The 21,373-nt window shown below is 54.3% G+C and overlaps 9 protein-coding genes across 9 annotated transcripts; 6 read left to right on the top strand and 3 right to left on the bottom strand.

The window, feature by feature from the left end:
* Positions 1-142: 142 nt before the first annotated feature.
* INS49_003343 (uncharacterized protein) lies at positions 143-1,159 on the bottom strand (the record flags this gene model as incomplete). The annotated part of the gene is made up of 1 exon (XM_043164137.1): positions 143-1,159. One exon carries the CDS (start codon positions 1,157-1,159, stop codon positions 143-145), a length of 1,017 nt encoding a protein of 338 aa, XP_043018902.1.
* Positions 1,160-2,883: 1,724 nt separating this feature from the next.
* INS49_003342 (uncharacterized protein) lies at positions 2,884-3,401 on the top strand (the record flags this gene model as incomplete). Its single annotated transcript, XM_043164136.1, has 2 exons — positions 2,884-3,223; positions 3,304-3,401. The coding sequence occupies 2 exons, from the start codon at positions 2,884-2,886 to the stop codon at positions 3,399-3,401; spliced, it is 438 nt and encodes a 145-aa protein (XP_043018901.1).
* Positions 3,402-4,343: 942 nt separating this feature from the next.
* On the top strand, positions 4,344-8,364 carry INS49_003341 (uncharacterized protein; the record flags this gene model as incomplete). The annotated part of the gene is made up of 7 exons (XM_043164135.1): positions 4,344-4,647; positions 4,713-4,967; positions 5,030-5,166; positions 5,473-6,103; positions 6,958-7,799; positions 7,855-8,166; positions 8,218-8,364. 7 exons carry the CDS (start codon positions 4,344-4,346, stop codon positions 8,362-8,364), a joined length of 2,628 nt encoding a protein of 875 aa, XP_043018900.1.
* A 297-nt stretch (positions 8,365-8,661) lies between these two features.
* Positions 8,662-9,180, top strand: INS49_003340 (uncharacterized protein; the record flags this gene model as incomplete). The annotated part of the gene is made up of 1 exon (XM_043164134.1): positions 8,662-9,180. One exon carries the CDS (start codon positions 8,662-8,664, stop codon positions 9,178-9,180), a length of 519 nt encoding a protein of 172 aa, XP_043018899.1.
* A 1,754-nt stretch (positions 9,181-10,934) lies between these two features.
* On the top strand, positions 10,935-12,128 carry INS49_003339 (uncharacterized protein; the record flags this gene model as incomplete). Its single annotated transcript, XM_043164133.1, has 1 exon — positions 10,935-12,128. One exon carries the CDS (start codon positions 10,935-10,937, stop codon positions 12,126-12,128), a length of 1,194 nt encoding a protein of 397 aa, XP_043018898.1.
* A 2,299-nt stretch (positions 12,129-14,427) lies between these two features.
* On the top strand, positions 14,428-15,552 carry INS49_003338 (uncharacterized protein; the record flags this gene model as incomplete). The annotated part of the gene is made up of 2 exons (XM_043164132.1): positions 14,428-14,604; positions 14,671-15,552. The coding sequence occupies 2 exons, from the start codon at positions 14,428-14,430 to the stop codon at positions 15,550-15,552; spliced, it is 1,059 nt and encodes a 352-aa protein (XP_043018897.1).
* A 222-nt stretch (positions 15,553-15,774) lies between these two features.
* On the bottom strand, positions 15,775-17,781 carry INS49_003337 (uncharacterized protein; the record flags this gene model as incomplete). The annotated part of the gene is made up of 3 exons (XM_043164131.1): positions 15,775-15,947; positions 16,218-16,525; positions 17,000-17,781. The coding sequence occupies 3 exons, from the start codon at positions 17,779-17,781 to the stop codon at positions 15,775-15,777; spliced, it is 1,263 nt and encodes a 420-aa protein (XP_043018896.1).
* Positions 17,782-18,869: 1,088 nt separating this feature from the next.
* On the top strand, positions 18,870-19,529 carry INS49_003336 (uncharacterized protein; the record flags this gene model as incomplete). The annotated part of the gene is made up of 1 exon (XM_043164130.1): positions 18,870-19,529. The coding sequence occupies one exon, from the start codon at positions 18,870-18,872 to the stop codon at positions 19,527-19,529; it is 660 nt and encodes a 219-aa protein (XP_043018895.1).
* Positions 19,530-20,320: 791 nt separating this feature from the next.
* Positions 20,321-21,312, bottom strand: INS49_003335 (uncharacterized protein; the record flags this gene model as incomplete). Its single annotated transcript, XM_043164129.1, has 3 exons — positions 20,321-21,052; positions 21,128-21,190; positions 21,265-21,312. 3 exons carry the CDS (start codon positions 21,310-21,312, stop codon positions 20,321-20,323), a joined length of 843 nt encoding a protein of 280 aa, XP_043018894.1.
* Positions 21,313-21,373: the final 61 nt, after the last annotated feature.

Here is a 21,373-nt window from a genome sequence, read left to right as displayed (position 1 = left end):
GACCACAAGGTCCAGCGTGGGCGGCTGACAATCAACACTCGTGTCGGGAAATCAGTACCAGCCCTTCTCGAGTAGGGATACTCTGCCAGGCCCACAAGGCTGCATATTTATGTGGTACAAGCGTTATAACTCCACCGTGGCTTCAGTCCTTCAAGCCAACAACATCCATAGGCCAAACCATGGTCGTCAGCCATTGCCGCGGCAGAGCATTCTTGATAGCACGGATCTCCCTCTTTGAAGTAGTCTCTTCCCCCCTAAAGGGCTCATCGCCCAGCCACCACACATTATGTACCTGCGCGACAGTCGCAAAGAAGTGCGCCAGTATTACCAGCGCACGGGGCCGCCGGAAGGACAGAAGCTCGATGTACTTGGACGGTATCAGCAGCGGGAACGCCTGGACCCGCCTCGTGATGGCGTACACGGGCTCGCCGTGGCTGATGCCGCTCTGGATGCTGCCCACGTAACTCAGGGTCTTCTCGTAGGCGTCGCGCGTCTCGTCGTCGGCCCAGTCGTCGCCGGACGGCAGGTGCTGCGTCAGCACGCCCTGGAAGTTGACGCGGTGCTCCGGGCTGAAGTAGGTGTCGTCGCGGCCGAAGTACGGGTACGCGTTGGCGGCGTTCATGAGAGCCGGGTGGTCTGCTTCTTTGGAGAGGGTGAGGATGGTCTCGACGCTCTGCCGGATGACGATCCCGGCGCCGCGGCCGACTTGCAGCCAGTCCATTGGGGGCTGGTAGGGGGATAGGCTGCGTTCCTGTAGCATCGCGAATGCCGTGATGGAGATGAGCAGGGCGCCGAAACATACGACCTCCGCGGTCTCGACGGTCAGGGTTGCGACCTCCTCTCGCTGGGCGTGGAGGGCGGCGATGAAGTAGCTCTCGCGAGCGGTGTATATCTCTTTGTCGTCGGGATCCGAGCGAAGAATGTTGGTGGCGGAAAGAGCGCAGATACCGAAGAGCATGTTTTCGTGCTTGAGGGCCATCGCGGGCATTGTCTTGACCCATATATCTCGCCAGTAGGGAGCTGGGTTCAGCGGGAAGGGGTTGTGAACAGTAAGGTGCCAGTTCTGCATCAGGCGGTGCTCCATCAGTCGTCGAGCCTTGGATTCGGGCAGATTGAGGTCGTTGGGATCTTCTCGTGGGGAACTGGGCTGGGAGAACATGTTTTCATTGTTCGGCCAACGCGGCCAGCTCGTCAGAAGGCCGGTCTGCTCGGGTGAGTGCGCTGCAGGAGATCTTGCGCCGGTGCTGACGGCCGAAGGAGAAAGACCTGGTTGTTGGCTGGGAGAGGGCGTTGGCAATAGTTGTTGCTGACGGCCATGGTCCTGAGAGTGGTTGGGCCACGAGCAGTCCATCTGCAGACGACTGCAGTTGCCGCAAATTGGTCGTGTCTCGTCGCATTTCACCCGGCGCGATTTGCACTTGAGACATCCATTCCGGGACTTTCGGTGGCCAACCTTGGCCGGCCGGCTTCTACCGTCGTTTCCACGGGAAGCCATGGCTGGGAGCGCGGGTCAAAAAAGCTGTCAGAAAGCGCGCTCCAGACTGGTGCGGTGTGCTGACGTGGAACCCGCCCGGAGCCTGATTGTGGGTGTCACGACGCCATCTCATGAAGTGCCCAGGTCAGAGATTCTGTACGATAAGGGGCATAAGTCAAGACAACTGTTCAAGAAGTGCAGCTTGCCACCGGGCTGGGCAGATTTGGCACGGCGGCGGAGTATCAGTCGGTGTTGCTTTTCAGCTGCTCGTTCCACGGTCGGGACATGGAGTAATTGTTCGCCAACCCTTTTGACCACTCACAGCCCACCTTTTTGATGACATCATCAACTTACTCAGCTGACAACTCAAGAAGGGAAGAGGTGACACTAGGCGCAGGTTACTCAACATGCTTCTTTCCAAGGAGATATTTACCAACTAGCCTACTCGGTTAACCCATACAGCATGAAAATAGGTATGTAGTTGAACATGATCACTCAAAATTTGCTATTCTACCGGCCTTGTAAAGAACGTAGATTTACGAAATAATCATGCGCAAACTGGGGCATCCGAGTACTGCTAGATATAAACGGTTACCTGAAGGCTACGGAATTGGAAGGGACCAAAGCGTTGGTTAGGACTGGGTGTTGCACGATTTTCGGTCTCTTGCTCATCCAGGTGCTTTGTCACGTGCAAAGTCTATTCGTGCCCAATCTTGCTGCTCTGAAACGGGGCCTTTCCCCCCGCCTTTTGTGCCAAAACACTTCTTCCCATAGTCACCAAAAGCCTGACTTGTCAGCCTCTCCACTACAAAAAGTTGAAGATGACAGCAAGGACTTTTCGTCGTGATATATATGATCTCTCCTACCGACGAAGCGAGAAACAGTCCGTCGGGTTTGAAGATGAAGCCCCTTCGACAAAGCAACAAGTGGCGGACTTTCAAAACAGAAATCAATTACTCGATGGCCTGAGCAAAATGATTCGTGTTATCCTTGAGAAGAGAGACGCTCTGGTTTTCTGTCAGCATTTCCTGACCTGCATCCTTGAAACATGGCCGTTCTGCATGACAGACCTCCATAACCCTCCTTATACCACGACTCTACCACCGAGCCGGCCAGACAGAGACAACGAAGAAGAAGAACTCCGGGCACGCCTTGACTCAGCGGCAAGAGACCAGTTCCTTCAACATATGCAAGCCCTAACCTTGAAGCAATTGTGCGACACTGTACGCCGGAGAATTGGGGAAAACCCACCTGAGTGGGAAGGTCCGCGTCTATTGTACCGAGTTCACCGTCCCGACTCACATACCTTCTACACACACGATGTGGGATTTTGCTGTCCGAAGTGGCTTCGCGAGCGGAATTTCGAGAAACCCTCGAGGCAGGACTTCTGCCACCATACAGATGGCGCCATGGTATCATCCAAAGGCTCATTCGAGACGCCATATATTTCCGTGACCTCAAGCCCGTTACGTGCGCTGAAGCTCATGCAACATGAGGAAACATCGAATGTTGATGTATTCGTCATCGACGCTAACCGCCTCTTTGCGACACACATTCGATTTGAACGTACGACGGTCATGGCGAGAGAATACGGCATCGTATATAACAGGCCGAGTGGTTACGACAGGTCTCATTACATCACCGAGACCCATTGGCTGATCGAGCAGTGGATTCCCGCCGACTGCGTCGTGGAGAGGATGCCATTCAGCCAATTCCAGGGATTGTTCCTCAGGAAGGGAATCCTCAGAGGTATTGATTATCCAGCTTGTACCCTGGTCCCTGGCCATCACAGTCTGACGGCTGACATTATAGATCGGCTGACATTATAGATTACCCAAATGGCCCTTTCCACGAAGACTGCCTAGATTTCAATGACTTCATCGAGACGCCAACTCTGGAGAGTCCGAGATTGACGCGGTGCCTTTGACAAGTCTTCAGGTCATGCACCATATAATCTTGCGACCATGGCTGAACAGCTTTCAATGACCTGATTGCACGGTATTCGCCACCACCATCGGAGTCCGGTACCAAGGTGAAGTCTGGATGCCGTGACCGTGTGCGTCACACACTCAATGACGAGGCGTTTTCTTTTATTTTCTTTTTCCACTTTGGGGGACTTTGAATATCCTTTGTAACCGGCGGATGAGGGTCGGTGTCTTGGGAAACTCTAATAAGTAGTGAGATTTCCTGACAGCACTCCGATGAATTATTTCTCAACCTAAGACGTGTTGAGCATTGAAGCCCAACATAGGCGTTTCAAGCAGAATGCAAACATCATTTTTCATCCTCGGCTAACCAGAAATCCCCGCTCTGCAAAGGAGGGTGCGCAAAATTAACCAGTGTGTTGCACCGTCAATCGTTCATGGCTTTGGCGGGTCACTGCAGCCAAGGAGGTGGTCCGTAGTCACACGAGCTTCAACCGTGCCCGCGCTACAGACGATAGGTTAAGCGCCGCCTTTCCACCACCCAGGTCCGGCCGTGTCCAAGTGTTTTTAATGGAGATGCGAGGCGCAAATATAAACGAATTCCAAAAGACGCATGTCGAAAAAAACTCGACAAACCTTGTGGGCTCCATCTTTAATCATGGCGCAAGGCGAGTGATGCGTACCCTTTCGGACCGGCTGTTAATCACGAGGCACATATTCACCGTTCTCGTCAGGTCTCATGCCGCGCCTGGTGAATTCAAGTTCTCTTCTTTGAAAGTCATTTTGACGGAAGCCGACCGTCCGACAACCAACTATCGACTTCTCTCAACCATCCCAAAGGTCATCATATCGGCGCGCCAGAAGCCATGGACAGCTACCACAATCATAATGACCGTCCGCATCCTGCCAACAAGGGAGTCAGATCCCGTGCCTGGACTTGCATTATGAGCGTCTGTTCATTCCTGAAGGCAGAGTTCACCAGCAGTGGCGAGAAGATCACGGGGCGTCGGCTGCTCCTCGTGACTATCGCGCTGATGGTCGGCGCGTTCTTCGGGGAACTGGACAGGCAACTGCTGGTGACCGCAATCCCCAAGATCACAACCGAGTTCCGCAGCCTCGAGCAGGCGGCGTGGTACCAAGCCTCGCATGATCTCGCCAGGCTCGCATTCCTGCCCATCTTTGGGCGAGTGTACACGCTCTTCCCGCTGAAGATCACTTACTGCGCCAACATACTTGTGTTTATCATTGGTGCGTATCCGCTTCCCTGGCTTCAGCCAGGCCGCCAATGGGGTTTGGCTGACCGTCTGATTCAGGATCCATCGTGTGCGCGACGTCGTCGACTTCCCACGTCCTGATTGTCGGGCGCGCCGTCCAGGGCTTGTCGCATGCTGGCACGAGTCTGGGAGGCTTCATCATAATCTGCCATGTCGTCTCGAAGAAGAAAATGCCGCTGTTCCTGGCTAGTATCGTCTTGATGACCGGCGTCGCGTCAGCCGTGGGGCCTCCCCTCGGCGGGATTCTCGCCGAGAGCTACATGACTTGGCGCTTGGGCTTCTACCTGAGCATAGGTGAGTGAACTCAACAGGGTGTCCTGTATCTATCGTGCGACGTACTGATGAATAAATGACAGCGATGGCTCTCGTCGCGGGATGTCTCATAACCTTCACGTTCCCCGAACCTGTCAGGGTGACATCAAACTATTCTTTCCGAGAGAGATTGAAATCAACAGACCCGCTCAGTGTCATTCTGATCCTGACTTCTTTAACCGTATTATTCCTTGGCCTCGAATGGGGTGGCACCAAGTACCCGTGGAGTAATCCCTGGGTTTGGGGCTGTCTTGTCGCGTTTGCCGCCACGGCTGGATTATTCATGTTCATCCAGATAAAAGAGAAAGACAGGTATTTTGGGACCACACCTCGACATCTGTGAAGGCAGAAGTGCTGATCATATCATAGGGCTCTTATACCTATGCACATCCTCACACAACGTACTGTCGGCTTCGGATGCCTCTTCTGCATGTTTATCATCATGGCCTTCGGCGTCTTGATGTACTACATGCCTTTTTACTTCCAGGCCGCCAGGGGCTTCTCACCAAGCCAGTCCGGTGTCTACACCTTGGCCCTGTACATCCCCGACACGGTCGTTGCCGTAGCTGTCGGAGCAGCTGTCACCTATTTTGGCCATTACGTGCCATTCATGGTGGCCAGCGCTTCGATGACGGCTGTAGGTGCTGGGCTGTTTACCCAAATCCAGGTGAGCACAGATATGGGCTACGTAATAGGCCTTGAGCTTTTGGTGGCATTTGGACTTGGGCTTGGCGTCCAGTTGCCCCTTTCAGCTGTTCGGAACGTCCTCGATGAGCCGGACATACCAGCAGGGGAGGCCCTCGTCCTGTTCTGCCTATCTCTGGGCTTTACGCTGGTTTTCCCCATGGCACAGGCCATATTCATGAACACACTCAGGCGCGGCCTGGCGACAGGCTTGAGTCCAAGCACTGTCTCCATGATAATTGACATGGGCCCGTCGAAAGTGAACGCCGACCACTTGAAGGACGAGCATGTGTCATTTGTGGCTGAATCGTACGGGAAAGCTATTACCACTGCGTTTTACATGTCCATCGCGGCTTCTGGGTTAGCCCTGATCGCCGCAGCGTCGATGGAATGGAGGAAGCTTGAAAAGGAGGAAGACGTTGGCATCACCGAAGGTGTGCTGACTGGAAGTCTACCAAGTCACCTGGAGAGGGGCCATGAGAGGGACCATGACGCGTCACACCAGGCTGACCCAATCCCCCTCACCCCTGTGAAGACTTTGTCATCGTGTGCAGAATCAGCACAGAGGTTGTCACGATAGAGGGTATCTCTTTGGAGTCTGAGAATGTTATTTGTGTTAGGTGACCGACGTAGCATACATCACCCTTCAACCCTTCAAGGGCCTTAGCTGCTTCAGCAGCGTCGACAAGGGGCCACTTTAGCGATTAAATCGAGTCAGAACCCGCGGTACCGGAGTAATTTCGGTGGGGGAAGGTGGGATGTGAGGGTTTGACGGCACCACATATCAAAATTGTCACACGGGGAGAAGAATTGGCCCGTCTTTATGTTCTCAGTGAACGGGGTGCTCGTTGTATTATTTGAGACGCGCGTTATTTTACCGGAAGGTCGGCGATGGGCGGGTTTCGGTCTCGGAGATCCCGGTGTTTACCCACGCCCGGCACCGACGCAGCTTGATTATCTTGCATGATCTGATAAGCTGTGTCCTTTCCCAGTCGCCTGCAGGATGCAGTGTCCCCTGTTTAGTCTTACGACCGAAAGCTCACCCATGACCGCCGATTACGCTGTCAGGGCTGCGTGAAAACCCCGTGCCTAGCACCCATCCCCGGCTCATCCGTCCCCGAGGCCAACGGGCTCGGAGATACAGCCAGGCAGACGAGTTTGGGCCGGACAATTCACTTCAATGTAAAAACACATGCCACGTTCGCATTTAGCATTCGCATATATCTCCACATGAACCTCTAGATTGTTCAGCAATACGACAAGCCGGCCACAAGTCCAATTTCTGTAGAGATGGCAGTCCGCGACGTCCTCAAGTTCATCAAATTTTCATTTCCTTTCGTTCTCTCTTACGGCCTCAAACGCCTCGCCCATCGCATCAGCGCCTTCCTCCATGCTCTAGAGTACAAACCCGGGCCCTCACCCAAGAGCGTCGTCATCGTCGGTGGCTCTTTTGCTGGAATACTCCTCGCCAGACAGCTCTGCGAATCACTTCCGAGCGGGTATAGGGTCATCCTCGTCGAGAAGAATACCCATTTTCACTACCCCTTCGTCTTTCCTAGGTTCTCCGTAGTCAAGAGTCACGAGGCCAAGGCTTTCATTCCGTACGATGAGATGCTGTACAGCGGGCGCAAGGGTGTGCCACAGGGTATTTTCGAGAGACGGTGCGATGTTGTTACTGAAGTCACAAGAGATTCTGTCAAGCTTGCGTCCGGAGAGGTGATCCCTTTCGAGTTCCTGGCGATTGCGACCGGTACATCCTCCCCACGCCCGTCAAAGCTTGAGAGCCCTGACAAGCACGGCGCTTGTGAGGAGCTCAGGCACATCCAGGAGCAGATACGGGACGCGGAGAGCATCGCCGTGGTCGGAGGTGGTGCGGTGGGTGTCGAACTCGTAACCGATATCAAGGGTTGGTACCCGGACAAGAATGTGACGCTGGTCCATTCGAGGGACAGGCTTATGCATGCCTACGGCCCCAGACTGCATGAACGTGCTATGGAGGAGATGGAGAAATTGGGGATCACAGTGAGACTGGGGCAGAGACCGCAAATTCGGTTTGATGGCGACGAGAAGACCGGTGAAAATGGAACGTTGGTGTTTCCAAGTGGCCAGGTGGACAAATTCGGATTGGTCGTGAGCAGCCTACCTGTCGATGCTCAGAGCGCCTCATTTGCTGATGTGGTTACAGATACCGTGCACTGGACAGGCTCCAAATACTCAATTTCTGACGGGTGCCTTGTCCGAGTGCGTTTCCAAGGAGACAGGGAGGATCTTGGTGGCTCCGAGCCTCCAACTTCACTTACCTGGAGGCGCAGTTGACAACATTTTCGCACTCGGAGACGTTGCCGAAAGCGGTGGGCCCAAGATGGCGCGAGCTGCTGAGTGCCAGTCACACATCGTTGCAAGCAATATCGTTTCCTTGATCAAAAGATCCACGGCCCCCGGGATCTATCAACCAGTGATCGCAGTCGAGGGCGCGATCAAGCTGACGCTCGGGAAGGTGTGTTATTTGGACAGAACTCCTGCACGAGTCCCAACTAACGTATTCCAGTCTGCGGTGGCACTGTACTCAGAAGACGGCAGCGGAGATGACGCCTTGATTTCGGTGAATGCAGGACATGAGGACGGAGACATCAAACGCGGCTGGAAGCTTCTTGGAGCCAAATATGACGAGGCTGTCTCTGTGAAAGAGCAATGATGAGGAGCTGGTCGACAGACTTCACATGTTGATAGGCGCTTGACGAGGGTAGTCACACAGTTGGATGAAGGTGGTAGATCTAGTTGTTGTGACAATTGTATCAAAGTAAATAGAATCACAGCGCCTCTGGGGAAATATATAAACTCCATGCCTCCCAGACAAAGCCTGCACCCTTCTTCTTGAATCTCCATCGACGACAGAGACCAGCCTCGACTATTCAACACTAGCCAGACAGCCTGCCTCGGCGAGAAACCCACCCAAGCTCCTTGAGAAAGGAAAAACTAGACATTCGCAATTATGTATCTTATCCCGCTTATCCTATCCATCGCGTCAGCTCTCATGCTCGTCAACGCTTCATCCTCCTCCACGACCATCACAGACGCCACCCCACCATCCGGCACAATCTCGTCGTCTCTCAGCCCTACTGAAACCCCGGTCGTCATCTCGGAGTACGGATACTGCACGAACAAGACCTACATATACTGCTCTCACCGCGACCTCACGGGAGACTACAAGAACGACCTCCCCCACGCCGTGGACGGAATGGACCACTTCTGCCCGAGGCACATGATCGACCCCTACAAATATTACCGAACAATGATTGGCCGCACCCAGATCTACGTCTGCAATTACGGCGACAGCCTGATGCCTTGTTCGTCCGCCGAGTACTGGGCCGCGAATGCGCTTCTGGACGACAAGTGTGGGGAGGGAAAAGGAGGGTGGATGTATAGGAAGACCGAGGACCGCACCTGGTCTGTCGGAAGAGATCCGAGTCTGAACGAGCAGGACTTTTTATCCGAATGTGGGATGTGGTAGGATCCTCGTTGGTGGTGGAGGTATATGGGAGCCGAATCAGTGGTCGTGTCGAATCAGAGGCTGGGGTTCCGATCTCTCAAAGGCGCTACCATGGGATCATTGCCACTTATCCTGGATTCCGTCATCCGACACGAAACTCGTTCTCGGATGAAGCTGAGACGACTAGCAGAACAAAATCTGGATCATGCCTACACAATCAACCATCGCCATCCGGATTGCTTCGCCCGGCTCGGAGACACTCACGGGTTCTTCGACAGGTCATGGTCTTCGCCCCCACAAATCTCACCTCTATTCAGCTCGGGTTCAAGCTGGAATAGGCAAAGTCTGTCTAGAATCTTAAGATTGAAATTTTTGGAAGCAAGCTTGTGTGTATGAGACTCAGTGATGTGGATTTGATCGTCTTGTTCGCCTCGGCTACTTGTGTACAATGAGCTATGGTGGGCTACTGTAATGCTCTTCGAAAATTCCTCACATTAAAAAGTACGATCTAAATGCTTCGGTAACAGCATAAACAGGCAGAATTTAATTTGGCAGTGTAACCTAGTCTAAGCTACTAACTATAAAAGTGTGAACGTCTAATTGGAACTGGGCGTTGAATTAGAAGGACGCGGTGTATAAAATATTGACTGTCAATTCCATGCAGACCATTGCTGGTAAAACCTTGTCCAGCTCATCGAAGACCAAGCTGTGATTAAGGATAGCTAGGAGTGACCCGAGCCTCTTGACGAAGGCCTCCTTTGTTGTGATAGTATAGTCTGGCTCCACCCCGAGTCTGGAATCATCTAGGTGCGGGCCATGAGCTACCGCGTATAACGTATCCCTTGGATCTGTCCATTCGATCCCTCGAAGAAATTGTCGGAGACTTTCGTAAGTGTGGCACATACATGAGTGCTGATAAGAGGAAAGCGGTCGAGAGTGATGAGACCAATTATGGCAGTCACTGGAGGGTCAGTCACTTAGGGGGGGAGTCATATGAGAGCTCCGCATGTCTTTAAAAAGGGTCCCCTCTGCCCCCTGTGCACTCAGAATCTAGCCATACGCCCACTTTGAATACTAACAGTCGCATATTTTCGAGGCCCAGTCTTTCTTGCCACCATTGGAGACTTTTTTCCCTGCCTTAACGTTCTTTCGTGCCTGCATACCTACGGCCAAGCATCAAGAGACCAGAGTTCACAGCTTCCATAATGTCTTTAGAACGGACGGCCCCAGGCGGCCTTGGTTCCTCTCTGATCGACGATATCAATGGCCACACTTTCACGGACATCCAAAATTTCTATGGAAGATCCTTCGCAAATCGACCCTGGGCTTCAAAGGCAGCAGAATTCGTTCAACAAAGCTGGCCGCACGGGCATGAACAACTCGATTCTCAACTAACGGATAATGTAACCACCTGGCTCCAGTGTATCCCAGCAGACCTCGCGGGGCGGGCAGGACTTCATGGCTCATGGCACACGGGCCATGTCAAAGAATGGAAGAGCTCTGACAAGGTCCTAGTGCTTTCGACTTCGCGAAAGTTCGACTACTGGGCTGATGTCGCAGTCTTGGGACTTTTCCACCAAGGCATTCATCGGCAAGGCATACTGCAGCTTTGTCGCATCGCGAAATCAGTGTTCTAGAGCCAGCCAAGTCGATTGTTCCGTCATGGCTTCATCGTTCGCGGGCAGGAGGCCCAAATGTGGCTCTTTGATCGCTCCGGGATCTATGGGTCTCCTCAGCTCACAGTTACGGGTCCAAAGAGTCCATACCTCACAGCCATGGCTGGTTACATGTTGATGGACAGGGGCGAATGGGGTATGTCACCACTGGTTCGTATAGACGGAGAAGAGGGCTATGTGAGCTTGTCATCCAGGCGTGACACTGCGAATCCGACAGACAATTACATTCTGGGCGCCAAGATCTTCGAGCGGGTATCCGGAAACCTGGTTGGCGATGGTCTCACTGTCTACAGAGCCAGACGAGCTGATAGCTCGGACGGAGACTATGCGGTCAAGTTCAAATGGTCAGACGAATCCGAGAGCAATGAATTGAGAATACTCAATTTGCTTAAGGAGAGAAATGTGTGTGGAGTGATTCTCCTCGACGCACATTATGTTGGCGCCAGCACCGAGATGCTGCATGACGGTCTTTCATTGGGTAGCCCTTTGACTTGGCAACTGGGAAGTGATGGCTCCTGCGACGAGATTGATGGAGATATGGGGTCCTGCAGTCAGCACGTCAGGAATGAACCCAAAAGGCCCACTTGCACCGTTGTTACGCCCCAAGGCCGCTCACTTCACAATTATCAATCGATCCCGGAAGTCCTGTTCGCGCTACGCGACGCAGTTAGAGCCTATCGATCACTCTACCAGGACGGGCGGATCCTGCACCGAGACATCAATCCCTCTAACATCATCATCCCCTCCTACGGTCCGGATACGGATGCAGTTGACGCTGCCAGAGGCGTACTGATCGATTTCGACATGGCTAAAGAGAATTCCGAGCTATACCAACCTAATCAAGCCGTCGGAACTTACATTTTCCAGGCGATTGTGGTGTTACAAGCCTATCTCCCAGACAACCCACACACTTACCGCCACGATCTCGAGTCGTTCTTCTACACCTTTCTTTTTCTTGCACTCGCCCGCGCCCAGTTCCGGATGGGGAAAATCAACTGCAACTTCCCCCGTCGAGCGTGCTGCGGGAGTGGTACGAGGGCAGGCTGGTTGACAAAGCGAATCGCAAGATACAAGACATGGAGTCGGTTCAAGCGGCGGATCGTCGCAGAGTTCACCCCCGAGTTCCAGAGGCTTGGGGCGCTGGCAGAGAAGCTCAGGGCGATTTTGTTTCCCGTGGATGGAGACGGCGGAATCTTGACAGGGACGGACTTGACCGACCACGGGACAAATGCCCTTTACGATGCCGTCAATGGTGCGTTCGAAGATGCAGCTTTGGAACATGCGAGACTGTGATACAAAAAAGTTCTTTCAATCCAGGAATAGGAGCCTAGGGAAGGTAAATCTTGAAGTCACGGTCAGTAACGAAGCGCAAAAAGATGAGCTTGAAGGAACGAAAAAGGCATAAATGCAGACGATGGATGTTAGTATGAGTCCGCTTGTTGATTCTCAAGGTTACTCGGCCTTACGCGTTAGGGACATGCTTTAGCAGGCAGTAGCAGCGAGACCTTACATGGCAGGGACTTGACACGTACCAAGATCTAATATGGATGGCACCATCCATCCCCGATGCTCCAGGTGCTGTGGACTTATTGGCGCACCTTTTCTGAGTGGATTGGTATCACAAGGTTTACCTCCCTGAGACATCAAATTGAGATTTCTAAATATGATTGATTTGCTCCCATGATGCGTTGTGACCAGATATTGAACAGGGTTTGAAGGCAAGGCCGCCGCCGGATATGTAAGACTTTCTCGATGCCTAGCCGTCTGCGCGTACGGTCGGGTCTAAGGTCATGAATCCATCGTTGTTGCCTCCCGCCATACCTGTCCTCGAATCTTGACAGCCACCTATCTCTAGGTTTGTCACCCTGACACAGGATGAGGTATTCACATCCTGTCCAACGTTGATATAATTGCCGCTCCATCCGCCAACCGAACTCGGCTGACTGCTGTCTCGCTGGCGCCAAGGGGACTGTCTGCATCTCTTACCTCAGACTGCAACAAACACCACCGAGGAGATACGCAGCTCCGTCAGAGGGATTACCTGCGAGATTTGAAACCCAGAAGTTGGACGGACAATGAGTAAGGCATCCCTCGCCGGTGCAGTCAATGAGCCGTGTCCCTGGCTCGACATCGTGGTCCCATGAACGCTCGTCCCAGTCTTGGCGCACACGCAAGTACGACGGATGGAGTGAGGAAGCTCACCGTGGGAGTCATGTGGAAGCGGTCAGACGTTGCGTGATATTCCACAACATTCTGATCGAGGACATGAGGAATTATTAATGTACAGCGTCCATCAAGGTTCCAAGTATACTCAACTGTTAGTGATTGGGGCCTGGAAAGAGTGGAAACCATTAACATTGCATCCCCTGACTTGTGCTCGGCCATAGTGTCTGTAGGTTGTAAGCTCCGCAGTGCTAGGCTCCATTGATGATGCAACGCTCACTCAGGGCCGGACTTAGGCGTTAGAGGGCGGCGTTACCTAGGCGACAGCGAGCAGAGACGGGATCAACTGCCGGGCACCACAAATCAACAAATCAAACTGGACCAGAGTTTTCCCCTGCAAGGGAAACGAGCAGGATCAGAGTAGGCTACTTTCACTTGCTAGCGGTAGTAAATCCAGCTTTATTCAATATCTCAGTAGACGGTGTTGCTCGTGCTATAGGTGTGGCGAACCAACGTGTGCTACGTAAGGATGAGAGCACACTGTAGCGAAAGACGAGTGGCGCCCTCACAATGCGGCATTATGTGAGGTCTTGCAAGGTAACATCGGTGATGTGCTTGGTTCCATGACTTGATTCCCATCTTGGCCTCCACTGTGGAAGGGGCCAACATGACCAAAAATTGTTTTTAACATCGAGAGCAAAGAATGTCACATCTTAACGGAAATCAAGGCTGACCTGAAATCCAGACGCCTGCTATGTTGGTAGGCGGCTCTCGCTGTTCAAGAGGTATGAGACGTTGAGCATGCGGGCAGTTGCATGGGCTCAATCCTTGCAGCGCGGGGTTGTGAGCCGCGGCCTGGATGGAGCTTGTTTGCGTGGGGTTGCTCGTGAATCCCGCCACCAAATAGACTGACCTTGGAGTTTCGAAGCTACGGAGGTCGACTACCTAGGCACAGGGGACTTTGTTGCTCCGTGCTGAGGAACGGCGAGACGATCATCGCGCCAGGAGGCGGGGATGTCGGAATAATATGCAATTACGGTGGCAGGAAATATTCCACTAAGCATTGGTGTCGATTGAGAATTCTCTCGTCAGGACCCGTATGCTACTATATAGACCCGCCGTCACGCCTTCTGCAGGAGAGCTCCCCTTCTAGCGTTCCCCAGGTACCTTCCGTCCCGTTTGAATGGCCCTGCCCCGGTCAGTGCCCACTTGATTTGTAATGTCGTCATCGAGTTTGTCGCCATTGAAACACCTGTCGACACCTTCCCCTCTCTCCATAATTATAAAGAGCTGTTTGAGCTCCAAGGTAGCATCCAGCACGTCCCCGCCAGCTTCCCTCTTCTCAACCCACACCACAGCAGCAACTCATACCACAGCTGTTCACCATCCATTCGCCCACTCCAGATCTCGACTCTACTCAACCGCAACCATGGCGCAACCAACCGTCCGCTCCGCTTATGACCCCAAGAGCATGAAGTTCCGCTACCTGGGCCCCACCGGTCTCCAGGTCTCGGTCTTCTCCCTCGGTGGCTGGCTCACCTACGGAGGCACCCAGAAGGGCTCCATTGTCAAGGAGATCCTGCAGACGGCTTGGGACCATGGCATCGTGGGTGGCTCCAGCATCCCCAGCTTGCGCAATCCGTCCCAGCAACTGACTCGCGCCCCCTCCTAGCAAACATTCGACACCGCCGAGATCTACGCCAACGGTGCCTGCGAGGTCGAGATGGGCACCGCCCTCAAGGAGCTCGACTGGCCCCGCGACGAGTATGTCCTGATCACCAAGGTCTTCTTCGGCACCGGGCGCAAGGAGCCCAACACTCGCGGCCTCTCGCGAAAGCACGTCATCGAGGGCCTCAAGTCCAGCCTGCAGCGCCTGCAAACCCCCTACGTCGATGTCGTCTTCGCCCACCGCCCCGACGTCGGCACCCCCCTCCTGGAGATCGTCGAGGGCTTCACACAAGCCATCCGCAACCTCAACCTCGCCTACTACTGGGGCACGAGCGAGTGGAGCGCCCAGCAGATCGCCGAGGCCACCAGGCTCGCCGAGAAGCACAACCTTATCGCCCCCATCGCCGAGCAGCCCCAGTACAACGCCTTCCATCGCGAGCGCTTCGAGGTCGAGTTTAAGCCCCTGTTTGACCAGTTCAACTACGGTACAACCATCTGGAGCCCCCTCGCCAGCGGCCTGCTGACCGGCAAGTACAACGACGGCATCCCCGAGGGCTCGCGCTTCGCCACCAACAAGGACTTCTTCGAGAACACGGTCAAGAGCCTGCAGACGGACGAGGGCAAGGCCAAGATCGAGAAGGTCAAGAAGCTGACCAAGATCGCGGAGAAGCTGGGCGGCAACACGTCGCAGCTCGCCCTCGCCTGGGCCGCCAGCAACCCCAACGTCAGCACCGTCATCCTCGGCGCCACCAAGATCGAGCAGATCAACGACAACATCAAGGCGCTGGCCCTGCTGGACAAGCTGACGCCCGAGGTCAAGGAGGAGATCGAGGCGGTGCTGGACAACAAGCCCAAGCCCACGGCCACGTTCAACCGAGAGAGGTGAATCGAACCCTCTGCTGCTTGTTTGGGGAGCTAGCTGAGAGATTGCACACAACCCAGACTCACACAAATCTTTGACTTGTAGACAACCGAAACAGAGGAGGACGTCGAGGGCAAAACTCTAGATAAAAACGGAGGCAGACTTGGAGAATAATATTGTACCGGGATTTACCCAAGAAGATGAACGTTCGCTTGCACATGACACTGCGCACTGGGAGCGTCCATCTCAGTCCCCAAACATTCTTGCTAGGGCGTCTACCGGTGGCAGGTAACACAAGCCCGCATGCGATGGTGCCTCCCATATCCTCATGTCAGTGACATCCTGGACGACCAGATCGTGGTCGAAGTGCTCCAAGCGCGGCAATCGATCTCGCAGCCGCCTCAAGTCCTTGGTAGACGCTAAACATTTGTCTTGGAATTCCACAGCTTCCAGGTTGGGGAATATTTCCTGTGTGAAGAGATTGCGTCAGCAGCAAAGCGCCTACTAGCACGACCCGTTGGTTTTACAAGGACACTCACCGGGATTTGACTCAGTATCAGTTCCTGATCCAACACGTAAGTCTGTTCGTCCCGATCATCCGGGTCATCCCAGGTATACTGCATCCCCCAAGCCGCAGGGAGCAGGTCCAACCTCGTCACAGGGACCCCGTTAAACTTCGGGATACTCACCAGAGACCCCTGGAGGACCGTCACCCTCCTGAACCGGGGCAACTCCAGCCCGCACAGCAGCGCCTCGGCCCTCGGCCGGTCCTGGCCCCCAGCGGCACACGACCACGCCCTCCCCGACCAGGCGCGCGTGGTACCGCCGCCGCGGGCCCGGGGCGGCGCGTGCGAGGACCTCGCTCAGGTCGAGCCGGGTGGAGCACGGCCGTGACCAGAGGTGAGGTGATGCCTCCGGCGTGCCATGGCTTGCTGACCCTGCAGCACCGCGCGAGGGCGGCGAGGCCGCGGCGGTGCGCGGTTGGGTCCCATGCTGTCTGGTTTGTGATGGTGTCCCGGTTTGGGATGGCGCAGAGGAAGATGTGGGAGAGGATCTCGGGGGGGGGGGGGGATCAGGGCGCGGTTGGTGGGTGTTGGTGGTTGCGGCGTTTTGTCTCTCAGGAGAGGATCCATGACTGGTTGGTTAGAGAGCAGCGGCAAGATCTTGTGCCATGTAATTTTCTGTTCCGTGTCTTTCTGGCCTTTGACATCCTGCTCATGTTAATGTTCGTGAAGCTCAAGGCAACTCTTGTAGCGGTTTCATGGGATACGCGCCAGATGCGGCACAGAGCATATACCCGGCGCAAGGACTGACGCACCCGCTGGAGAAAGAAGAGTCACACGCCGACATCGAACACGAGACGAGTCGACCAATACGACGCGCGCACACACACACACACACACACACACATATACACACAACCCAATGCCGGACACGCCCTCGACATCACCCCCAGGGCAGCAGAACTCACCTCGCCCTCCACCGCACCCTCCCGACCCACGCCGCAAACCCGCGGACCTCCTCCCGCGCCAGCAGCCTCCCGACGGTGTGGTACTCCCTCGCGAGCTCCTCGTTGCCCGCGAGCCGGTGCACGAACGAGTGGCACGCGCGGCACAGCCACGCGGCCGCCTGGAGGTCTTCCTCGCGGTGCCAGCCGCGCCTCAGGGCCTTGGCGTGCACGGCGCGCGGGACCAGGTGGTGGTACGTCAGGGGCACCCAGTCGCGGCCGCAGATCTCGCAGTCGGTCGTGAGGGTCCTGGTCGCTGAGGGGGGTGGGGGTGGGGTGGTTGTGGCTGTGAGGTAGGCGGTCAGGATGGGCGCGAGGAAGGTGGTTATGTCCTCGGCTGGGGGCGTGAGGATGCCGTATGTGGTGAGGGATTCCGATACCTCTGGGTCGAGGGTCGGCGTGATCTTGTCCGAGATGTCGTTGCTTGTGAGTGGGAGGGCGTATTCCTCTTGCAGGCCAGGGCTCTCGGCCCAGACCCGGTGGGTGATAGTCTGCAGTTCCAGAGGCAGGTTCTCGAACACGATCGAGGCAATGTAGTCTGAGAACTCTGACAGCTCCTCTACATCTGCTTCAGAGGCTGCTTCTCCATTGCTAACGGCTGCAGTTCCGGTATTGGCCGCCCTGCCTCTTTTCCTTTGCTTGTTCCCACGGCCCTTCTGCGGTTTTTGTATCTTTTCGATGAGAGCGCTTGATAATATGTCCCTGAACTGGTCACTATTCTGGTCTCTGGGAGAGGTCTCATCCATTTCAGTAAAGATATTGACCTGGCTGACGTGATGCTCGAGGGATTTGTTGACTGGTGAGCAAGTCGGCCAGCGCTGATGACTCAAAGAACTGGTGGTGGCCACAGGAGCATTGGAGGCTACGACGATGAGGACTGATGGACGGACTTGGACGCGAACTGGTTTCCAGTCATTGCAGTGTTCAGACCGGAGACCCTCTTTGATTCGAAGTGCTTGGGGTCAGCTTGATGAAGTGTTGAAACCTCTTCCGGCAATGGCCGGTAATGTCTGGCTTATAATAATCCCAGGTTCCGCGATGACATCATCAATTTTTTTGAGCAACATGGAAAGTTTGTGACATTCCATAGGGAGTATCTGACTACCGACACGTGAGAAAGTGTCCGCTCCAGTAGTCCTTAAATTCGAAACGAATCTCTCGTATATTCTTTTAATAAAGGACTCTGGTTTTCCAGAAGCGGTTCTCGCCAGCTTTGTCTGTGCATGTTTTCTGGGCAACGTACCACCATTGTATTCCAAACCTACTGCTATCAGCTATTTTTTTTTTGAACCAAAAAAAGAGTGCTGGGTGTTGAAGCTTTTGCTACTTTATGGAGGGTCCGGATGCATACTGCTGATGAAGCATATATACACGGATCAAAAGCGAAACGACAATCAAACTGTTTGCATATTTGATCACTGTAGGTGGCAGGCGCAACTCATAGTGCCCGTCCAAATTTAGTGTTCTTATGTCATTGTTGGATAGAACATGCGCAGCCAAGTATGGATGTACTCTTCAAGTCTCAATCCACTAACCCTATTTCGCAGAATCTCACCACATCGCCTTGGCACGTTGGCTCCGTAAGGATGCCTAATGTGGGCAGGCTGCTGACATGGTAATGAGGCAGTGTTCGCGCTCTCTGCGCTACGCGACTTTTAACGTAGAACAGTGCATCACCTCCTTCAGGACATAGACCAAGGCCTCAAGCGGTTTCCTCCCTGCCCAAAACGCATCAAGTCGTATCAACGATTAAATCCTTTGCCGATTACAGAATAATCAAGAGCCTACGTCAGCATCAACAAGAGACGTGACCGAGCCGCACGCCACGACAAGAATGCAGCTTCGCCACCCAAGATACGAGTTTGTTGTCGACGCAAGCCCGTGGCCGCCAGCTAGTCACCCGCCTGACTGGGTCAACGAGCCCGACGACTACACGATACCGATCGTCGTGATCAGCAGCTTCTACGTAGTTGGGATCCTCGTGGGCTGCTTGATCCTCAGGGCCGTCAGCTACCCAGCCGGTCCAGGGGAAGCGCGATGGGTGCCGGCCTGGGCCCGCCGCGACGCCTGCCTCACCCCACTGTTCTTCGCCCTGCCCGCTTTCTCCTGGCCACTGCTGCCCGCAGTAGCGGTCCTCACCGTTATCGGCTTCTTCCTGAGAGCATTGGCGGGCGGGCTGTGGAACATCGTCGGCTCCTCGACCTCGTGCTGCGGCATACCACTCCCTCGGCGGCGGTCTGGGGGGGCTGCTGCTGCTGCTGACGCCGGCGCCTCATCGGACCCCGACTTGGAGATGGGACCCGTCGATGCGTGTGGCGAGCATCCTGTGGGAGGCGTCCAGCTTGATGGTGGAGCGGATGACTCTGATGCGTTGGCCGGTGTGCGCCGTGCTGGTTCCGAGGAGTCGGAGCGCCCGCCCTCGTATACTTCCGTGCCGCCCGACGAAGACGATGGCGGGGAGGCGGATGGTCTACTGGCCAAGAATGACAAATGAAGCGTGATTGGTCGGTCGGGAATTGCTCGTCACCATGCTCTATCCGAGTCTCGCGTGGGCGGGCTGAATGTTGTTGAGACGGCGTGATGAATGAAGATACTACGCTTGGCTAATGGGATTACTCGAGTGTGAGTAAGAGTGATTAGCATAGCTTTGGATAGGTCTGTAGTTACGAGCAATATGCTAGAAGGGACGGCCACAGAAACGTTCGTCGATGTTTATCTTGATACATTGAAGAGTCAGCACAGCAGAGGGCAGTTTTCAGGTGAAGCTTCATGAAGTATATCGGCGCGAAATGCGAGTGCAAAATGGCAAAGGACTAAAGCTCCATGGAGATACCACCATGGTCCCCCATTTATAGTACACCCATCAGATGGGTCTGATACAATGCATCGATTCCGCATTTCAGCCGCCCCGGACGCTCCAAGCTCGACCTCGTGCGGCAACTTGGGCACTGTCTTTCCATGGCTGCTCACATATTACTGTACACATATGATTAGCTGCTCATCAGACAACCATTCATGGTTTACTTTTTTTAACTTTCTTTCGGGAAGTATCTCGTCTGTTCCACATCTAGACTTTAGGACTCACTGAAGTACAGGTGAGTATTTGTTCTCCATACCACTTCTTTCTCTTGACGGGCCTGATTTAGTGTCGACGGAGCCCAAGTTCCGGGAAACGACAGAGTGATCGCCAGAAATCAACAGTGTTCCCTCTTCCATCACCGAGGTCAACCCATGAGGACATTATTCCCCACCCATATCCCGGCCCAGTCCTTTGAGAGCTTTCCATCAGTCTTTCAGTATGGAGAAAGAGGTTCCGATGCGGACGACGCGGGACGTCTCCTTGAGCTCCGCGGCAATCATCATCACCAGATCCACCAACCGTTCAAACGGGTAGGTCGCCCAGAATCGCTCAAGTCTGCCAAGGATAGTAAATTGGCGATCGCTGGTACGATTCTGCACGATGGCAGCCTTGAGCAAGGCAGTGACCACATCTCGATCGGTCCAGTCGGTGCTATCGCCGCCAAGTAGTTGTGTGAGCCGCCCAGGACGAGATCCAAACTGGAGGTAGACGCCGTTGGACAGGGCGAGTGAGAACTGCTCGTTGTGCTCTTGGAGCTTGTGTTGGGTCCGTGTCAGTGGTTCGGTCCAAGGGCGACTTGGAACATGGAACGCGGGGTGCCAAAGCTCCACTTCGAGGTTCTCGACGAGCGAGAGGTGAGAGATGCCGTTGATGCCGGTGGTGAGGGCGCCGAAGTGATTGAGGAACTTGTTCCAGACTTCTTCAGCCTCGCCGTGCGTCTTGGGGTGGATGCGGATGCCGAAGCTCTTCTTCTTGTAAATGAACATGGGGAGGACCTCGTGGCGGAGCTGCCGGTTGGCCCTGGCGAGCGCGGGCTGCTGGGACAGACTGTACTCGCCAACTGGACGCTGACAATGATGTTCGATTCTGTGGATGTCATCGATGACCATGGAGAAGATGCTGTTGCGAACCTCCGCCGGTAGAGTAAGGAGAGACAACTGCGAACTGTCAGCGATCGGATTGACCTCTATTACAGGTCGACAGATTCTGCCCAAGCGGGTTGGTTGAATTACCTTGTCTATGGTGATGGATTCCATGCTGGTGGAGGAAATCACAGAGTCGTTCTTGCAATCCTGCTGGGATCCCATCAGCTGTGAAGTCGTATACTTGAGAGGAAGCATAGGGTTTGGTGGTGGTGAGCATGGCATACCTCGACAGAGTCAACCTTGTTAACAATAGCGACCTCGTCGTTGTTCATGATTGATGACTCTGCTGTTGACTATATCCTCAAATGCGTTGGTCTCGTGATGATTGAAAAT

The sequence above is a fragment of the Diaporthe citri genome (genome assembly GCF_014595645.1).
Source record: "Diaporthe citri strain NFHF-8-4 chromosome Unknown scaffold_10, whole genome shotgun sequence".
NCBI classification, from domain to species: Eukaryota; Fungi; Ascomycota; class Sordariomycetes; order Diaporthales; family Diaporthaceae; genus Diaporthe; species Diaporthe citri.
This window is presented reverse-complemented; position numbering and strand designations above follow the sequence as displayed.